At 35.1% G+C, this 19621-nt stretch overlaps 1 protein-coding gene across 3 annotated transcripts; it reads right to left on the bottom strand.

Moving 5' to 3' along the window:
- Nucleotides 1-725: 725 nt before the first annotated feature.
- Nucleotides 726-18778, bottom strand: onecut (homeobox protein onecut). Of its 3 annotated transcripts, none has more exons than XM_076131190.1 (5): nucleotides 18016-18762; nucleotides 8189-8197; nucleotides 6234-6257; nucleotides 5726-5847; nucleotides 726-5308 (listed from the first exon to the last, which is right to left on the bottom strand). In XM_076131190.1, the coding sequence occupies exons 1-5, from the start codon at nucleotides 18728-18730 to the stop codon at nucleotides 5066-5068; spliced, it is 1113 nt and encodes a 370-aa protein (XP_075987305.1). In that variant the 5' UTR covers nucleotides 18731-18762; the 3' UTR covers nucleotides 726-5065. The 3 variants fall into 3 exon arrangements, with proteins under 3 accessions (XP_075987305.1, XP_075987307.1, XP_075987308.1); XM_076131192.1 differs by having other exon boundaries at nucleotides 5726-5832; XM_076131193.1 differs by lacking the exon at nucleotides 8189-8197 and having other exon boundaries at nucleotides 5726-5832; nucleotides 18016-18778.
- Nucleotides 18779-19621: the final 843 nt, after the last annotated feature.

Below are 19621 nucleotides of genomic sequence, written 5' to 3'. Positions count from 1 at the left end.
GGAGGACGTCATATGACGTTGTGCCATTTCACAACCATACCAACACAGTGTGAATAAGTAACAGTATGTTAAAGCTATCACTGCTTTAACATACTGTTACTTATTCACACTGTGGTATAAGTTGGCACCTCTCACGCAAGTACTCAACGGTCAGAAGCAGTGGCAAAATACCAATGATTTTTTAAAGTTATGTGTGTATTAGAAACAATTGTCACTCGCTCTAACGGTGAAAAAAAACATCGTGATGAAACCTTGCAGGCTTAAAATTTCTCGAGGACAGTATGCAAAGTCCCCAAGCTGCACTTGGCCAGCGTGGTGGACTTAAGACCTAACCTTGCCCAAAAGTGAATAGTAAAGGATTAAAAAAACTGTGAATGGTTATCCATGAGCTTAGACGCTTGAATTGTTTGGACGAGTATTTATCCTTAGCCTGGTTGCTAATGTATCTATATGAGTATGTATTTAGAAGTATATAAGTTTGTATATCAGTTATTTGGTTACCATAGTACAAGCTTTGCTTAGTGTGGAATTGTCCGACGATATTCATTTATTATTATTTATTTATCAGGTAACTGGGTTGTAGAGGTCCTATAGGCAGTCGCTCCATGTAAATCACTAGTATTCAGCTGCACCAAGTAAGACTGCCGACTCCAGCATAGTTGGAAGAACGGCTAGACTGATGGTTATTTATTTAATTAATGGGGTAAATAAATAATACGAAAACATCTTTGTAAAATGTACATATAATCTTACATGTAATCACCAACTATGTACATCAGAAAGCGCACTATATTACTATACATACACAAAAATATTTGTATTTTTGTATTTGTCTCACCATCTCAACACATTCAAGCGATAGTTACAAAACGAATTTATTTCTGTTACAAAAATTATATGCTTTTTTAAACATTGTGCGCAATTTGAAATGTTTTCTTTTACAAAGACTTTTTACTTGCAGCGAAGTATTTAGGCTTGATTTTTCTGTTCAGATAACTATTCGAAGAATAATTTTGACACTTTTGATATTCGAGTTTAAAGAATGCCATGGGCTATGTCTAAGGAGTCTACGCACTCGCTGACTCGCTGACACAAGTCGGCGATGTGATGTTGGCGGTTATTTATTTCTAAAGTAATTTCGCCGACATGTAGAGAAGGTTCTTTATTTAATATAATACGGGAATTAACACGTAGACGCATTTTAGTTTGGATTGTCTGACTCCGTCTATACAGTCCTATCATCGCTGATTCAGTCAGTCTGCAAACACGGCCAATGTAACCTGCGCCGAAACGTCAAGCATTCTAAGGTAAAATGTATGTTCGCGTTGATTCTCGTATTCTATTATAAATCAAACATGCAACGCGAAAGTTTAAAATTTTAAAAACAGCTTTTAAATTAGATACTGATATTAAAACGTCGGCTAGTAGTAGCGGGTCGGCGATCGAACAAAGATTTCGTAAACTTTCATATTATTCAAATAATAATATGAAAATTCTATCAAAAATCTCAAAATTAGACTTAGAACGAATATCTGATCATAAAATCTGCCTTTTTAGATAATTCGCAACTAGCAAGTTTACAGTGCAAGTCTTTAAATACACAAACAATTAGGTATTTTGTAATACATTGGTAAGTTTGACGTTATAATAATATTGTTAAGCATTCAACATTAGAACAAAGGTGAACATATTTGCTTGCATTTTCAGTAACAACTTTAATTTTATTATCATCTCAGTTTCACCACTTCGAAATAAGTACTGTATAGTTTTTCAGGTGGACAGGTTATTCGACACTTATCCGGGTTAATTTATTACAAATGAAGATATAAGAGTACTTTTTCATGACGATTAACTTAAGAATTTAAAAAAATGACAATGTTACATTTTTTTGGAATGTGTATTCGGAAATGTTCATAAAGAAAAACCTTATTTATCAGTATTGAAAGACCCAAAATAAGATTCTAATTCAATTTTTCAATAGGTTTTGCTGTTAAAAAACTATCGCCAAGGAAAATAAGTCAGTTTGAACATGTAATTAATTTAATTAGTATTATTTATACAAACAGTAGAACGACTACATATTTGTATGTTTATCATACATATAAAACCAGCAACAATGTGTTGCCAAATACTGGGCAATATATTTATATTGCTGGCAACACCACCAATAGCAAGATATCTCATCAATTGTATCTAACTAAAAGCATCAAGTATGAATCCCTGTTTTGGAAAATAAGCTAATTTAATTTATATTTCGAAATAATATTTTTGCATGGCAATACTAAAATTACTTTCGTAGCAACATTATCTTTATGGTTTTAACAGCTTTGAAATGAGTTTGATATAGTCTGACAACATAATAGAGGGCCTTATGCAGAGGGCTCCGACTAATGCAGAACTTGCGCACAAGACACTACTAAGTTGTTGAACTATACAGTCAGAATAAATAAACTATAGTCATTAATATTTGTTTGAAATAAATGTCGTGGCATTTTAACTCAACATTAGCTCATATAAAATTGTATTTTTTACATCATGTGTTTTATATTATACAGACAGTGTTTTAACATTAAATTATTGCATTAAATTCATGTGGAATCATTAATAACTACAATGTCATTCATTTTCATAAGTTGTGACTAGATCTCACTACGAGGGAAGATGGTCTTCCGATATGGATTTTATAAAGTTTCGACTAAAGAAACAGTTTTATGAATCTTAAATTATATAGACTAGTTGTATTACTATTGTATTTACAGAATTAAATAGACTAGCGACTTTTAGTTGCGAAATTTTGGTTTAATATTGCGCAAGTGACTTGCGTAAAATGATTTGAATTAGTTGTCCCAAGTATGGCGAACGTCAAATCATTTTATTAGATTTCTAACCAACATTTTTAATAAAATGAAGTATGTTAGTCTATCAATCATAATTATAATGTAATTGTTACAAATCTTGAAGCTAAAAGTCACAAATCTTCAAACTTTTAAAGCGACTTTTCGCGTCCAGAAAAGGAAAAATTATCGAGTGTTTTTAACGCTTACCTTACATACAGTAACTCCTGCAAATATATGCCTTATTGCCCACTTATACAACAATAAAATAACGCAACTTTCTCGGTAATTTTCCCCAATCAAAACTCAAACAGCCGCCATAGTACAAAAAGCAGAAAAACCTTTGAAAACTTACTTTAACGAATTGCACTTAAAAATTCTTTGGTGAATAATACAAGGTAGACTAGCAATCGGTTACAAAAATAAATAAATTAATAAATAAACTATACTTAGTGTTAACTTAGATATTTGTTTTAACTAGATACTTTCTGGTATTCTTAATAAAAATAACTCCCTTGGGTTTTTATTGCGTTGTACTAGCGAAAGTTTATAATCGTCAAATATTAAGTATGTAAATAAAATCAATTTCGTGCATAATTTTCTTTCATTGCAATAATACTTATCGGTTGTAGTTTGAATTTTAGAAGGGAAATAAATAAGCCTACAGAAATTGAACTTTTTCAATACAAATAATATATAATTCATCAATACATAAAATGTGTACTATCCTATTATTGCACAATACAATTTTCACATTGCTAAGTATAATATTCGCTTGTACAATGCAACACAAACCTATTGCGCAATCCGAAGCATTTCATTAGCTACTTGCACAACTCAGACTAGACTTAGATTGAAGCGGTTTTCTTAAATAAATACCTTTTTATATCTAAGTTATAACTAGTTAATATCACGCACAAATTTGCTTTTATGTTTTATCAGCCGTTACTAAATTAAATGGAATGACTACGAAATGTTTTGACTAGGGGGCGATACATCACATGATTTTTGCACAAAAATATCATCGCAACTTTATAATCATTAAAAGTAAATAACTATTAGAACTAACTGAAAGTACGGTGAAAACTGCAAAAATAAATGTCTGGGCAATTCTCGAATAGGATAAAATTTACACAAAATTTGACTTGCGCAACAAACCATTGCATTAGATGTAGTATCTAAAACTGCAAATCTTCAAGAATTTCAAACAGATGACTTTGCAAAGAGAGAAAGGTTACTAGTAAAATCTGTATTACTTAGATTCGAAAAATAAAATCATGTAATGTATTCGCAAATAAAATCAAGACGATCCGATTTCATCGGATATTTTTTCTAATTAAAAACATCCGAACTGACGACGTTTAGAATTACCTAATAACAATCAACTTTGGATTAGATGCCAATTATATACCTAACTAAGAAAAATAAAATTATTTGTATTCAAAATAAAAATATGTATTTGAAGTTTATATTATTGCACTCTAAATGGTAAAAGAAGTTATTTTCAGAGAAGATTCACTTAATAAATAAATTGAATTATTCAGACAGTCAAATCCAAAGCGATTGAGTTACGCTAAAAAATACATATTGTCGTTCTAAAATAAAAACTAAAAGTCACTATTTTAGTTCACGTTTGACTAGTAACGTTTGATATAAGAGATCAATCTGGGACATGACATTGTATTTGAATCAATAGATGAATCAACACCAAAAATTCCGACCGACTTTTCATTCATTCACCGAATCAGACATACAAATTCAACGCTTTCTCTGAGAGAATCAAGAATCAAAACTGCTTTCAAATCGATCAAAATTCAGTTTTGGACAAATCTATTGGTTCAAACATATATAATAATCCCAGCGGCTAACAACTAAACATTACCTAATCGCGGCGTCGCACTAATCACGTTATTTTAACTGTACACATTTGTTACTCACTTCGGTGGGCTCCGAATTAATGACAACTACATAACGTACTACAAGAACTTTCATTAAATCTTGAAACATTTACACAATCAAGATCATACATACATAAATGTGGATACGAATGAGCACGTTCCTGTAGAAGCAACTCACTGATCGGTACAGGCACACAATAAACAGAATATTAATATTAAAAGTGTCCATTAAACTTACAATTTCGGAGGTGGTAATATTACCGAGATTGTACATTCAGAGCCCACGACTGTCGATTCTCAGAGCACTAAAAGCTGCTGCTGAGGTATACGGCGTCACAAGAGATGATCGTCGTGGTCATCATGGTCTTCCTCGGACTCCGCGGAGTCGAGGCTCGGGACCGCATCAAGGTCATGGGCCTCGCACTGCTCAAGTTCCGTGGTCGGTGCGTCGTCATCTTTCCATTTGTCCATGGACCGTCTTCTGGCGTTCATGAAGAAGTTGCCAACTGTTGTCGGCTCTAGACCGAGCTGCCGCGCTATTGTTACTTGCATTTCTTTTGATGGTCGTTTTGTTTCCTGGAATTTTTATTAAGATTTCTTTAATGAAAGCTTAAAAATTTCAGAAAGTAACTCAATTTTACATTTTTAATAGGTTGTTAATTTCTTGAAGAACCAAAGCTAATTCTACCAAATTCCTAATTCTTAATTCATATAACACTATTAATTTAAGAATGTTAGAAGGCTAGTCATAAAATGTATGTATTATTCGTATTAATCGCAAACAAGCTATGAGCTTCTAAATTCTATACAACGTGCTCCTGAAATTATATCTAAATACATCTAGCAGAACTGTAGCATAATGTTGTCAACGCTTTTCTTTAGTCATAAGTTAGGTTCAGAACAAATATTTGTGTGAAGTGTGAATCATTGTGGCAATTACAGAAAAAAATGTTATAACGAATAAATTTTACATAACAATAAAGAGTTATTTACCTTAAAAATAGCCTGTAGAGTACGCCGCTGGAGGTCTGTGAAAACCAAACGCGGTTTCTTCGGGGAAGGCATGGTATCCGAGCCCATTTCCTCCTTGCGCTTGCAGCCTGCAAACACACAACCTACGCTTCAAGTGATTTCCATCATTTCTACCATTAAATACAGTTATAATATACCCTAACGTGACAGATAGGAAACTGAGCTACGTATAGATATGACATCAAATACAAAATCTCATATAAACGTTCTAATATGTATTTGACATCGTCTTAATTATTATAAAATCCGATTGTAATAGTTATATTTTTACCTCTCAGACTTTATTAAATGTAAAGAATACATCAATATCTTTTAAATACTCTAAACAGGAGACCAATTTTGAAGACTTTATGAATGTTTTTCTCGTATTAAATTACTTTGTATGTTATATTACTGCAAACAATGACTGTTTAAGAAAAGACTGTCAGCTACTACATAGATATTAATTTTAAAAAACATAAATACTTACTGCCTCTCTGAGGGATCTGGGCCGCTGTAACAAAAAAACACAAAACCAATTAATTACATTTGGCAAAATCATCAATATTCACAATCAACACACAAATTCGGAAACCAACCAAATTTTCAAGAACGATCACTTTAGCATACATAGACAGCTCATCGAAAGCCTCAAAATTGAAAAAAAAACTAACAAACATCCTTTGAGCGACTTAGGTATGCTTAAGTAGATTCTGAAAATTTGAATTAGTTTTTCAGTATTTGGTGTTGATTGTACCTGTTATCGTCTATTCGCGCTTGACCGTTTTCTATCAAGCTCTTCATCTAGACAACAAACATGCTCTAAACATATATTACTACACGGAATAGCTTTTACACCGCTATTGTTTATAAAAAATAAAAATTAATCACTAAAATGCTAAAATTCTGTCTTTTTTCTTTACAATAGTATCTGTAAAAGCAATTTAATGTATGGAAAATCATTTGAAATTGTTATTTTCTTTTGAACAGATTGTTTTGTTTTATCTTGGCGCCCAACATGGGACCTGTTGAAGCCTTAACTTAGATTTCATTTAGTGCTAAAATAGATTTTAATTTTACAAGATTCCTTTCTAGGTATAACGCTAAAGCTATTACAATGATCGAACTTTGCTCATATTTCTACACATAAAATGAAATCTAATTAGGCTTTTAATGTCATTTGTTTTTTCTATTATTCTATGATTTGATATGATGGAATTATAAAACCAATTTTAGAGGACATTAAAAATTTTTGAACTTGTTTTGTAAGAAACAATTCCATCATATCGAAAAATAATCTATACATCAAACGTATTATATAAAAACGCATACCTGGCGACAATGTAAACAACATTAACAAAGGGTTCTGAAATCTCGCAGGCACCTATAAAATCATATAATGAAAAACTATTGCAGCCCGGGCGCGGAGGAAAACAAAAAGGGAGGGATCGGGGCGCGGTAGCAGTCTAACATTCACCTTGGCCTCTTCAAGCTAACAAAATAACACTTACCTACAGCTAAAAAATAATGTTTCAAAAAACATTATCTAAAACAATCAGTAGACAGTATCGTTGCCATACAAAGCGAACAAAAGCAAGGATACTGCCTAGTCAGAAAAAAATAACATCTATGAGCAAAATCTCTATACATTTTACACATTTGATCGACAGAAAACAAAAATATCCATTCAGACAATATCCTCTCAATCTAAGTCGACTTGTCACAAAGTTCTGTGAACCAAAACATCATTAGTATTTGTGTAATCTATAATATAACATAGTTTTACCTTTGCGACAAGCTATTTACATGTTTATAATACCTATGAGAACCAAGTCCACTGCTACGCAGCCACGGGTAGGGGGCGGGGTCGGACAAGGGTAGGGGTGGCTTAAAATAAAATCCTATCGCACTGTAAATCGTGGAGATAAAATAACTTTGTAATTATGAAACAACGATTATATCGCCCAAATAAATTATTACTAGAAACATAACTGAAATAGATATGGTAATCAAAAAAGAAAACAAGGAAATGATAGATTACTGCATCAATATTGTAGAGGAAATCATCCAGATAAAATAAGAGAGTATTTATACTCACACCAAATCGATAATCGGCAAATCATTAACATTTATTTGGAAGCGCTTTTTACGCAAAATGGAGAAGAAAACATAGAAAAAATAAACTAAAGAAAGTAATCAAAAATTACAGGAGTAGACAGAAGGTGATTGGGACTTGATGGTAACCAGGAGAGATATCAAGAGAGGGAGGGACTCACAAGCAAGAAACGTCCCCAGCTGGTTCGTAAGGCGCGTCCCAGGGGGGCGAAGGCCCGGGGTACATGGCCCCCGGGGGCGCGGCCGGAGCACCCTGGTACTCCCGGGGCTGGCAGTAAGGTTGCTGAGGCATGTTGTTTACATTGTCGCCTTTTATCGTTTGATGCTGACTTGGCGTATCTGCAAATTTAAAGTTATGTGAATTCTGTTTGCTATGGCCTTTTAGTTGAAAAAAAATTGTGTTTGAAAATAGATAACTAAATATTTAAGAATAATATGTCAGTTATAACAAGCTACTAAATATTTAGATTAGTTAAGTATAGATAAACATAAACCTAGGTTGTACTTAACAATTGCTTATTTTCGAGAGACTTTTGTTTCTTTCAAAGAAGTGCAAGAAAAGTATATAAGTGTATATATTGTCAGTCATCAGATCTACCTACCCCTAAACGAAAGAGGTTTTATTATGTATGTAAACAGAAACGATTGCTGACATAAAACCTGCACCAAGAAAGCGAAAGTAGTGGAAATCGATAAAAATGCAACTTCAGCCGTATTTTGTTTGGAACTAGATAGTCTTAGACGGTATTGGAGTGAAAGGGATTGGTAATAAATAGGGCGAGACTTGTTGGAGTCTATTTAGTTTTGAATGTATTTAGGTCAGTAGGAGAGTTAGCACGCGATGGGTTTTCAATGAAAAATAGACATAATTATTGCACATACGCTTGTTACGCTTTTGTGCAGCATATATAAAATACATATTCTTCTTTGACACTGTATTAAACTTGGTTATGTTCTACATGTCGATAAATGCTACGGTTTTATTTAAAATATTCAGTAGATAGAAAAAGAAAAATGTCTATGTTTCAACTTGTTAGTCTATCTTAGGCATATTTCGAAGTCACACTAACAACCACAATTACGATACATTACATTTCAAAATATTTTGAGATTACAAATCCTAACTTGAAATTAATAAAACAATATAACACTGTCTCTTCCACAAGACTTTATGAGTTCCCATTTCATAAACACAAGCCTCTCAAAGCAACGTAGCGTTATTAAAACGGTCTCCCGCTGATAGATGGCAGCACCTGTCACCTAGTTCATATCGTTGGATACATGTAGTGCCATCTACCGGGATGAAGTGTACTTGAGTATGGAAGTATAGGTTTGAAGGGGACCGACCGGATGATAGGGGGAAAGAAATACTTATTTTTGCGTAGTATGAGTAATATGTATGTAGTAGTCAAATCAAGTTGTTTGCGTATAAACCGAATCTGGAAATAATTATAAAACTTCAACTCCTTAGTCAAGACAATAAAAACTATTATTTGAGCTTAGTTAAACCTACAGCTTTTGTTTTACTTAAATCAACCCTTTTTTGACTAATTAAATGTGTATAGACAGACATCTGTTACTCCGCCACCCAGAAAGTTCTGAATGATTTCTGATAAAACTTAGCTCCCATATAGTTTATAGCTTGTTTACACATTCGCTACAAACACACTTACATACTTTTTCCTCTTTATAATATTAGTATGGATATAATTACTTTACCCAAAGATACCATGACACGTGGATAAAGTTACAACAAAAATAAGCCGAGAATTATCGCAAATTTATGTGTCCCTCCATTTATGTTCTAAATATAGCATATAGCGTGACGCTATCTAAAATCCAATTCAGAGGGAAAATCATAGTTACCTCTGAAGCAAGGAAAACAGGAAATTAAACTAGACTAGTTGATTTATTACCTAACTGTTGAAGTTCTTAGCAAATAGTCGTATCGTTGGAAATAGACCTCTTGATAACCTTTACAAGAGTCCCTTTAGGATCAAAGTTTTCAACTTAGTTGAGGTGCTACATTTATGGAATTATTGAAACTATTAACCCTATAATATGAAATTATATTTATATAGTATGAACTGTATCGAAGAATTCAATAAACCAAAAATGAATTCGACTAGTAAATTCGAAAACATTGGTATGCATATAAGAACTACATACTGAATATCATATTGTATCTTACAAAGTTGTATATGTATACTGTTGGCGTGACTATTAATAAATAAATAAATAAATATAAGAATGAAGCAATTGCATGATGAAAATAGAAGAAAAAATGGCGGATTAAAACAGTTAGTATTAGCTCCATACTAGTAAGAAGCTAAGGTGTCCTATAAACGTTATAAAAAGTCTAGAGTAACAAATCTAGCAGTTCTTCGGCCTTGTATCTCCAAACTCACAGCATAAATAACTTTGACAAGGGCTTTATTAAACTGCGTTCTTCATAAAGAAATACCGGCAAAACAAAAATTCATCTTCAAGCTTCAAAAGTCCATAAACCTACAAGAAAACCAAAAAAAACGATGCCTAGCAATAAACACACATGAGAGCCATCCTAAACGTTATTATAAAGGTAAAAATGACCAAGAAACTCTCATATAGGTATGTATAGCAGCCGGCGGCGTGCCCTCCCCCTCACTGGATCGATATGACGGGGAGGGCTGACGTCACGAGGGGTGGGGGTGTAACATCGCGGCATAGCCTCGTTTGCGGTACCACTCAGGCGTTTTTAGGCACCTTTTTTCAGGAAATTCTTTCAGGATTACTGATGGTAGACGTGATAATGGACTTTCTAACCTAAATATAACGGTCTTCCATCCCCCATTTCATACGCTTAAGGGTTAATTTTAGAAAAAAAATGCCTTTTTCTAATTCCGGGTCTTCAACAATCTTACGTCTAAATTTCATATGTTTTTTTTGTGTTTTAACCATCGAACAGATAGACTTTCCCATTTTATGATTAGAAATTATAATTTTAAATACATTTGTAAGGTTATAATATGAAGAGAATAGTATCAGCTGGCTTGGTACCCACCAGTCGTTACGTTTATTGAGGGCACTGTAATTTGGAAGGCTATAGCTAGTGTGAGTCACCCACTTTCAACGGGTTTAAAATGTCTAAAAATGATGATTATTATATCAAAGTTTGAGGAAATTCGCATTTGGTGTGGTGGATTTAATATTTACCAATTTTATACTAAGAAAGGGTACAGTAGTGACCAATGAGTAAACCAATGTGGTGGACTTATTCCTAACATCTTTAATGCTGAAAGATATTCAAGAAAGTGTATAAGATTAACTTTTTATGATATCTAACAGTATAAAGTACTATTAGCAAAAGTAAAGCCCAGAAAATGTGGTCTTTGCCATTGCTTAACGAATGTTATACTAATCTATACTAGTATTATAAAGCTGAAGAGTTTGTTTGTTTGTTTGTTTGTTTGTTTGTTTGTTTGTTTGTTTGTTTGTTTGTTTGAACGCGCTAATCTCAGGAACTACTGGTCCGATTTAAAAAAATCTTTCAGTGTTAGATAGCCCATTTATCGAGGAAGGCTATAGGCTATATATCATCACGCTAAGACCAATAGGAGCAGAGTACCAGTAAGAAATGTTACATAAACGGGGAAATTTTTAACCCATTCTCTCTTATGTGACGCAAGCGAAGTTGCGCGGGTCAGCTATAGATAATAATTATGATCTATTTTCTATTAAATAAATCATCACTGCCCCGCTGAGCAAGATTCTCCTTCCGGAATGAGTGGTAGGCCTTGAGTCCACTACACTAGCCAAGAGCGGGTTGCATCCCTTCAAGAACTCATTCTTTCATAATTAGAGGAAGTGATGATTAATTCTAAAACACATAAGTTTGAAAAATCATTGGTTGTCTTGTACGACAAATAATAATCAGTAGAGCGATTCTTTACTGACGGTACTGTCGAGTATCGATAGTTTTTATCTTACTGCCAAAATAGTTCCTACGACGCCCGTCAGAGGCGCTGATCAGATTTTCATATAAGATTTCTCGATAGTTAGCCAGTTGTCGGTAGTCGATAGTGGTAGAGAATCAAGCTACAGACCATCAAAGAATATCTACGAAAAAACTAGTATCGAATAGAAATATCTTTGAAGGGAAAAGTTCCACAGTAAATAATGCGTCATGGCTAAGGAAATAGGGAATTAAGTGTGACGTCACATCCTCAAGGACTTCACAGATCCGGCTATTAGGTGGCAGATTTTTGCGAAAGTTCGAGAAAGAATTTCTATTACTTTGACACCAACATTGTTTTAGAAAAATAGATTTAGTTATTTTATTTCGGTATTTATGTGGGGTTCATAACTGGGAAACATAAGCTTCTCTCTTAATAATATGTAAAATAATAACTTCAATACTCCCACAGTTGAAAAGACAACGACTCTTGGATTAAAACATGGAGTTTGTTTTACAAAGGCTTCTTGGCTAACTAATCATTCCTTATTCCTATCTATTAATACAAAAATAAACATACTGTACAATTTTTTATTGTATAAGTTTCATGAATAAACCCGAAACTATATAATCCATACCTGCTTACAAATATCATTTTTATAACAGAGTGACGTGATTGTATATATAAGGCTAAAAAACCATACAATTATGCTATTTTTTATCATAATTGATTCAGCAGTAAAGCCGTAAAAACGTAATTGTGTAATATAAGTAAAGAAAATATGGAACTAGTACGAAAAGTACGGTTATAGCTTTCTTTTGAAAAAGAAAGAGCAAGGTTTTTTCTAGCAAATATTTTACTAAAATTCTTCGCTCTCTAGAACCCCTGCACTTCGAAGTACGATCTCATTAATCATGAGTACAACAGCTGCCACCGGTACATTGCTCGTTTAGTGTCAGCACACTAAACGAGCAATGTACGCGAGTGCACCAGCGTGCACTCGTGTACTGACTCAGTGAAACGCAATGTATATCGAACGGGGCGGGAGCTTGCACGTGCTGCGTAGTGTGTAGAGACACTGTGGTGTATGGAAAATTAAGGACATTTTTCGTGACATATTTTCTGATGAGAGATAATTTTTGCCTACATGTTGACAAACAGTCTAGTTCCCTAGTCCAAAAATACTAACATCTTCGAACACAAATAAAAAAAATCCTGTGTATTATATCTTTGCAGCACCTGTATTAAAACAATATTATGGACAAACTAGGTGAAATTCAGGAAAAAAGTATATTCGAAAAAAAGTATTCTAGAAGTATTAATGAAATGACTGTAGGTTTTCAACTATCTTCATGAAAATCGGTAACAAAATGACCAATAAAGCATTTCATACAGACAAACAGTTAAAGTACGACAATGACATATTCCACAATATTGATGATTTAGAAAATAATTAAATTCAAATAACAAGTTTTTAAACTAAGTTATTTACTCCCCTATTCCCGACAGGAGAGATCGCGTGGTGGTCCCTAACTAGTGACGTCTTCCATCGACCGCTCGAGTCCTGTGACCCGCCTCGCGACCCGCATCGAGCGCGCAATCGATACCAGCTGACGCGCTTGACATCACTGTTTTGTTTCATTTCTATTGATTTGTTGCTGCATACTTCTTAGGAGTTGTTTGTGCATCATATAAAGGATATTTGGACTAGATAATAAAGTCAAGATTTTTTATGTACGTTAAATATTGACGGATCGTTTAAATATAACATACATATTGAAAAAAAACAACCTATAGGAAAATTTAAAGTATTTGATCTTAAAGACGGGCAGGATTTAATGTGTCCATTAGTCATTAGTCACTTTCTTTTTTCTGAGGAGTTAATTTTAGAAACTAATTAAACCTTTATGACTACAATTTACTGCTACTACGATAATCATAAGAGTCAATTATTACTCTAACTAAATTGATACAGAACTCGAAATTTATTTTTAACATGATTAATAATATTTTTGCTAGTAATGTGTTATTGACATCAGCTCAAAGCCAGAATCTTCATCAAACTAACCTAAAAATTACTAGGTTTTATCTTAAGTATAGTTAGTTACCTATACTTTTTATTTTCCTAATAAACAATTTTATCTACGCCTCTATAATATATATAACTATAAGATAAACAACATTTAAATTAAACAATTCCATATTTCGTCCCGCTTGTCCTACGAGAACCAACATCATGGCGTCCGTATTTAGTGACGTACGAGATCGACCGCGCGGCGACCGAGCATCCAGCTTACAATCGATAACAGCTGACAACTGTTACACGTCCCTATGGGAAAATACTTTATTTACACTATTTTATTAATAATCTCTGAAAACTGTTTTCTTTAAATAACATGTCTGATAGTTTTTCCAGTTATTTTACTTTTTTCCCGCAAAATAATAATTTTCTTTTTGCTATTTCAATTTAACGCGAATAATGAACGTTATTTTACGAATACTATTTTGTTTATGACTGCTTTTGAAACTCTTTAAATTTCATTTCCCTCTTGGTTTTACTCTTCCTTTTCTAAGCAGACAAATTTCCAGCATTTTCGAAATAGGCCAAGCTAAAAAACACATATTTATACACGGTTAAGAAACAAACTGAAGCAAAAAATAACAATCAAAATATGTATTTTTTGGTAAACCCTGGTAAGCTACGTAGCTTATGTGATATGTCTTACTACACCTTCCAAATAATAATTATATTATCCCATAAAAAAGTCTAAGCCAAGAAGTCCTGACATTTTATTATCCGCTCTTGTGCGTCGTAGCTTGTGGACTAGTGACGTGCATCGACCGCGCCTATGACCCGCCGCATCGAGCGCACAATCGATACCAGCTGACGTTGTTTGTAAACCCTATGCGTTTTTATCGATAACCCGCCTCACTTGCCCGGGTTACGAAGGGTTAGAAAGGGAAGTCAACTTTTGATACTAGTTTTTGTTGGACTTTTTACATTTAGGCTACGTTTTACTACATCCGAATAATGGTTTAGTTAAGTTATCAGACAGTTTAGATAGCTTTTTTTTTATACGTTTTCTGTTACCTTATCTACCAAATAGGCTGTTTTTCTTTTTTTTAATCTGTTTAGGTGTTCTACCGCTGAGTAGAAGTATAGGTTATTCGTCACTTTTTCGTCTTGAAACTGGCGCTTAGTTTGTTTTTCAAGACACATTGATATAGCGTAACTTTTACTTGTTACACCCTTGAAAGAAGACATAGGCGTATCAAAACTTCGCCTACATTTGAAGTCAATTTTGTTATTTGTAACTCCTATCTCGGAGGCGTGTCACTGGTATCTGGAGGTAGAAGCTGGATGTTTTACCTAGTGTTTGAAAGTAACATTGTGGTGAGAGGAACAGTCAGCCTAGATTCTGCGTTACCGAACCTAGCTGCTTCCAAGGTGCGCCGAAGCTCCTTTTTTTTTCGGGGTGAGAAATCCCTTCGGATGTCCAACTTTCTTAAGGTAGAAATGTTGGGGTATGTGGTGTATTTTCCACTAAAAAGTCACCCGGTTGCCAACCATCTGGCGCGTAAATGGAAAGGCTCTGGGACGAAGCTCCTATCATGCATCCCCTAACTCTTATAACATAGTAAGACTAATACCATATATAAAGCACGTTAGAGAATTGAGCTGCTATTACGAATATTCCGCCTTGTGATATGCAATGCTTGTACAATAAAGACTGTGGATATGTACATATACACAACCTTTCACCTTTAAGTGTACGGTGGGGCATGACCCAAAAACATGCACACACGGTAATTGGATTGAGATCTTTTTACTGCAAATCAACAGTAGTTTTAACACTGGACTTTGGAGACATTTTAAGAAATTAGTTGCTTTCAAAATCTGGGATGTTTTCTTTGATATTTTTAGCCTACTGATCTTAAAAATATATTTGATTTTGATAAAATTTAATATAAAGATAATGAAAGACCCACGATCAGACATGGGTTACATTTTTTCAGTTAAACCTGAGGCGGCTGAATATAGAGATAACCGTTGTTAAGTGCGTTCTAAAAAGATGAAATATGTACGGACTGAAACCTGGTATATCCAGTCAGCTAGTGTACCACACCTTGATACCTTTTCTACTGTTCACATCACATTTCTCTAAAAAAATGCAATACTACCACATATAATCCTCTGAAAGTCTGAGATGTCCTCCAAAAAGTTCACAGAATAACATCTAAATTTCATTTATTCACCAATTTAATACCAAAAACACTGACACCATAAAAACATGTGATTTCCCATGTATGTATGTCAGGCGGCGGTTCCCATGACACCCATAAAAGTTAGGGTACACTTACATAAAGGTTATGGGACCCTATACTATGGGTCTGGTAACTATTGCTTGCTATAAATATGTAAAGAGATTGAGCGTCTGAGTTTAAATATTATATTCATAGTCTAGGTTACTCCTGGAATGGACCAGTGACTGATTGCAGGATTGGAAGGCAATCTTGAGTAATTTATGAAAATGAAATCAAAATCAACTATTTTTTTTCATATAGGTCAAATGCTGCCACTTATGATAATCAAATACAGAGAGTGAATTTACCGCCAGTTCGGAAGGTAGGGCCAATGAGAAGAGCTGGCAAGAAACTCCTGGCCACTCTTTTTAATCGCCATGCTGAAGAATTACTGGTTGAATCTGAACTGAAATGCTGGTTTGAGTCAATGGAATGGAGTACATTAGTTTTAGAGACAAAATCTTAAAAGAAAATATGGCAACCATTTTGCATACCTTAGCACGTTTTCATAAACACTAGAAGAGCTTCTTCGAAAGTTATTTAAGTACTTATTTGTTCTGATGCTTAAAGATAAATTTTGGAAATAAAATAGATTGAGAATGGTTTCTGGAACAAACAGGAAAAATGATTTTTTTACAATTTGTTTATTGTTGGGAATACCATGTCTGTCGCTACGTAGTATACAAGCATGTTTTCAGATGTTATTTTATAAAGCTTCAAGTTACATGAACGATGACCATTGTCTAATATAAGACACAATTTGAAAAACCTCATCAAAGCCATTTAAATTCATTTCATGAATTCAGAACTCTTAAATAGCATTTCGAAAAGATGGCAATAAATACGCATAGAATCAAAACCAGACACACAAACACACACACACCTTACTCACACACACAAACAAAATAGTAGTATAAAACATCCAATGAACCGACCAATCAGAGACGCGACACGCTTCATAATGCACACTAATACAATGTTTAATACACACATACACGACGTATGGCGACGGAGGGGGAGGGAGAAGAGAGGGGTGGGAGGTGCTAATTGTTGTAGCTTCGTATATCGAAACCTTATTCGGATGCTTAATTGCATTTTTTTGGGTTATTGTTTAGGCTTTTCAGGTTAAATGAAGAAGTTTGGTGAATAGGTTTTGTTTTAATATACAGATAGTTGATTAAGAAAATTATATGTCTGGTAGGTAATTTTGTTGTAGTTATAGTAAATAACCTTAGTTTGAGTATTAAAATAGTATGATAATTTTCGTTCTTTTTGTTGTTGTTTAATAATAACATCAACTTAATTTGGATCAAAATCAGCATCCTGTATCTGTTTATATATAAAAAATTTTTTTTTTTCTAATTGGAAAATACCTAATAACAATTTAGCTTTTAAGATAGTTATCACATTATTAAGTGCGTATTATTCAGTTTGTTATATTTTTCGTAGATATTTATATACCATAAGTATACATACAAAAAGTAATTAAGTATAAAATTTAATAAAAGCTCAAATCCACGTGTTAATCGAGGTCAGGCCAAATTATGCAAAATAGGCTGAATGAAGCGCGGCTCGGTCAAATTGCAAACGCTATGAATTAAATACATTTCCACAATGTATAGTATAGCCGGTTATTCATTAATTTTGATTAGAAATTTTTACTTTCTATACCTTGGGAACCTTTCAGTGATGTTTTAGATTGTTTTTATTCCAATTGGACTATTTCTTTATCCAATTAGGAAAGTCTGTCTAAACAATAAACACGAAAAGGTGTAATGATTCAGTTTTCGATGAAAAAGAAGAACCACGTGGTCCAAATATGAAGAATTCTTGTCTAAATATCCTGAAACTTACCTGTAAACTAACCAAGACCAAAAGCTTCTAAATGTATAAACATCTAGTTCATGCGCCACATACCTGCTAGTCTTAGCGCCGACATCCTCTGGAACTCCGGCTCCTGCAGCCACTTCCACATCCGCCTGAAGGTTTCCCTCCCCGACTTGAGCTTCGACCATGGTTTTGGATTTCTAAGCAGATCACTGAGCGTCCCTTGCGATCGACATAGCACCCTCTGAGCAAATATCGCCTGCGGGATCGAGTACCTCTTCAACTCTCCACTTATCCTTTGGGCTAATTCTTTGGTATTTATTTCTTCTGTGTCCGTTTGGGCTTGTTGCGCCGCTTGCTGCTCCTCCCTCGCGAGGAGTGCGGCGTTGAGGTCTAGCCCGGGGCTCGGCAGCGGCGGCGACGGTGACCTCCTCTCGAAGGATCCCGGCGACGCGCTCCGCCTACTGTACGCAGACTGTGGCGACAACGGCTCATTGTAGTTGGCCGGCGACAACGACGCGTACGACTGCTGCTGCTGGATGACAGTGAACGTGCCACCGGCGTGGTACGCGAACTTGTCCGAGACTGTACTTATAGGAGGCAAGGGGAGCAACGGCGTAAGCGTTGCGTACGAGGCTGGCTCGAGCCCAGGCGGGGTGAGCCGCCCGTTGACTGCGGACAGCGGGTGGAAGGCGGCGTCGCCGTCGGGCAGCAGGTCGGCAGGTGATAGCCGGGGAGGTGAAGCGTTGCTGGGGGCGACTATGACTGTGAGTGGTGCGCGGTCGCGCGCTCGTGCCTCGTCCATGGCGCGCGGCCGGCGGCTGCGGGGTCGCGCGGGCGACTGGAGCACGCCTGCGCGACGCACCCTGCCCTCCCCTCGAGCCCCGCGCCCCGCCGCCTGCAAACACCCCTGTTTCTTCACCCTCGTTTCAAACAACCTATCTGTCCCCCTAAATACTCGAAATCCTACCCTAGATAGCAGACATAGAGTTGGATTTTGCGTAATTTCTGGTACTTTGTCAGGCTATCTGACGTTAGCTGTATACAATGCACCCTTAACCTACCCTAGGGCGTTGTACAGTCCGTCTCTCTAATAGAACGAATTGTTTTGTGACCATTGCTGGTTCATCATTACAAGTGCTTATAGACTCTACTTTTGCTGCCGCAATGTAGGTGGAGTAAAATGTATATTTCGATGGTAGAGGGTTGTTTTGGTGAATGGTGTGCCCTCTTTCGAGCATTGCTGTCACTTGGCTACTTGCTAGCCAGGCTCACCTCATGGTGGAACTTCCAACTGGGAAATAATTAACGCTACAAAGCTTCAAATATTATTTTGTATCATTTAGACGAAGGAACGGGAGTATTTCGGTTGAAATTCGTCAGAAATTGCAAATCATTGGCGACTAGTATAAAGTGACGACAATTTTTAAAGGTTTAATATGAACTAAGGACCTTTAGTCTAGTTATTGTGATTTAAAACACGTTTCATGCCTTCATTGAGCATTGAAAGGGCTCTTCAAATCATATGACAATGCTTTGACTTACATTGTACTGTTTGTACGCGAGTATTGTAAAAAGCTCTCGAATAAAAAATATTTATTTGCAATTGAATACAAACTTGTTCCACTATCAACTGTAAACCTGTTAGCCATAATTTTGTATTACAGTTTTTGAGTATGAGTTTGGGGTTGAAACC

The sequence above is a fragment of the Anticarsia gemmatalis genome, chromosome 25, assembly GCF_050436995.1.
Source record: "Anticarsia gemmatalis isolate Benzon Research Colony breed Stoneville strain chromosome 25, ilAntGemm2 primary, whole genome shotgun sequence".
NCBI classification, from domain to species: domain Eukaryota; kingdom Metazoa; phylum Arthropoda; class Insecta; order Lepidoptera; family Erebidae; genus Anticarsia; species Anticarsia gemmatalis.
Note: the sequence above shows the minus strand (reverse complement) of the source record. Positions and strands in the feature narration are given on the sequence as shown.

Excerpts from the sequence above, each read along its gene's own strand:
- onecut (XM_076131190.1), bottom strand. The coding sequence starts at position 18,730 with ATGGACGAGGCACGAGCGCGCGACCGCGCACCACTCACAGTCATAGTC. Across the intron at positions 5,848-6,233 it reads CCAGATCCCTCAGAGAGGCA|GTTGTGTGTTTGCAGGCTGC; the intron begins GTAAGTATTTAT and ends CTTGAAGCGTAG. Across the intron at positions 5,309-5,725 it reads CTCTACAGGCTATTTTTAAG|GAAACAAAACGACCATCAAA; the intron begins GTAAATAACTCT and ends TAAAAATTCCAG.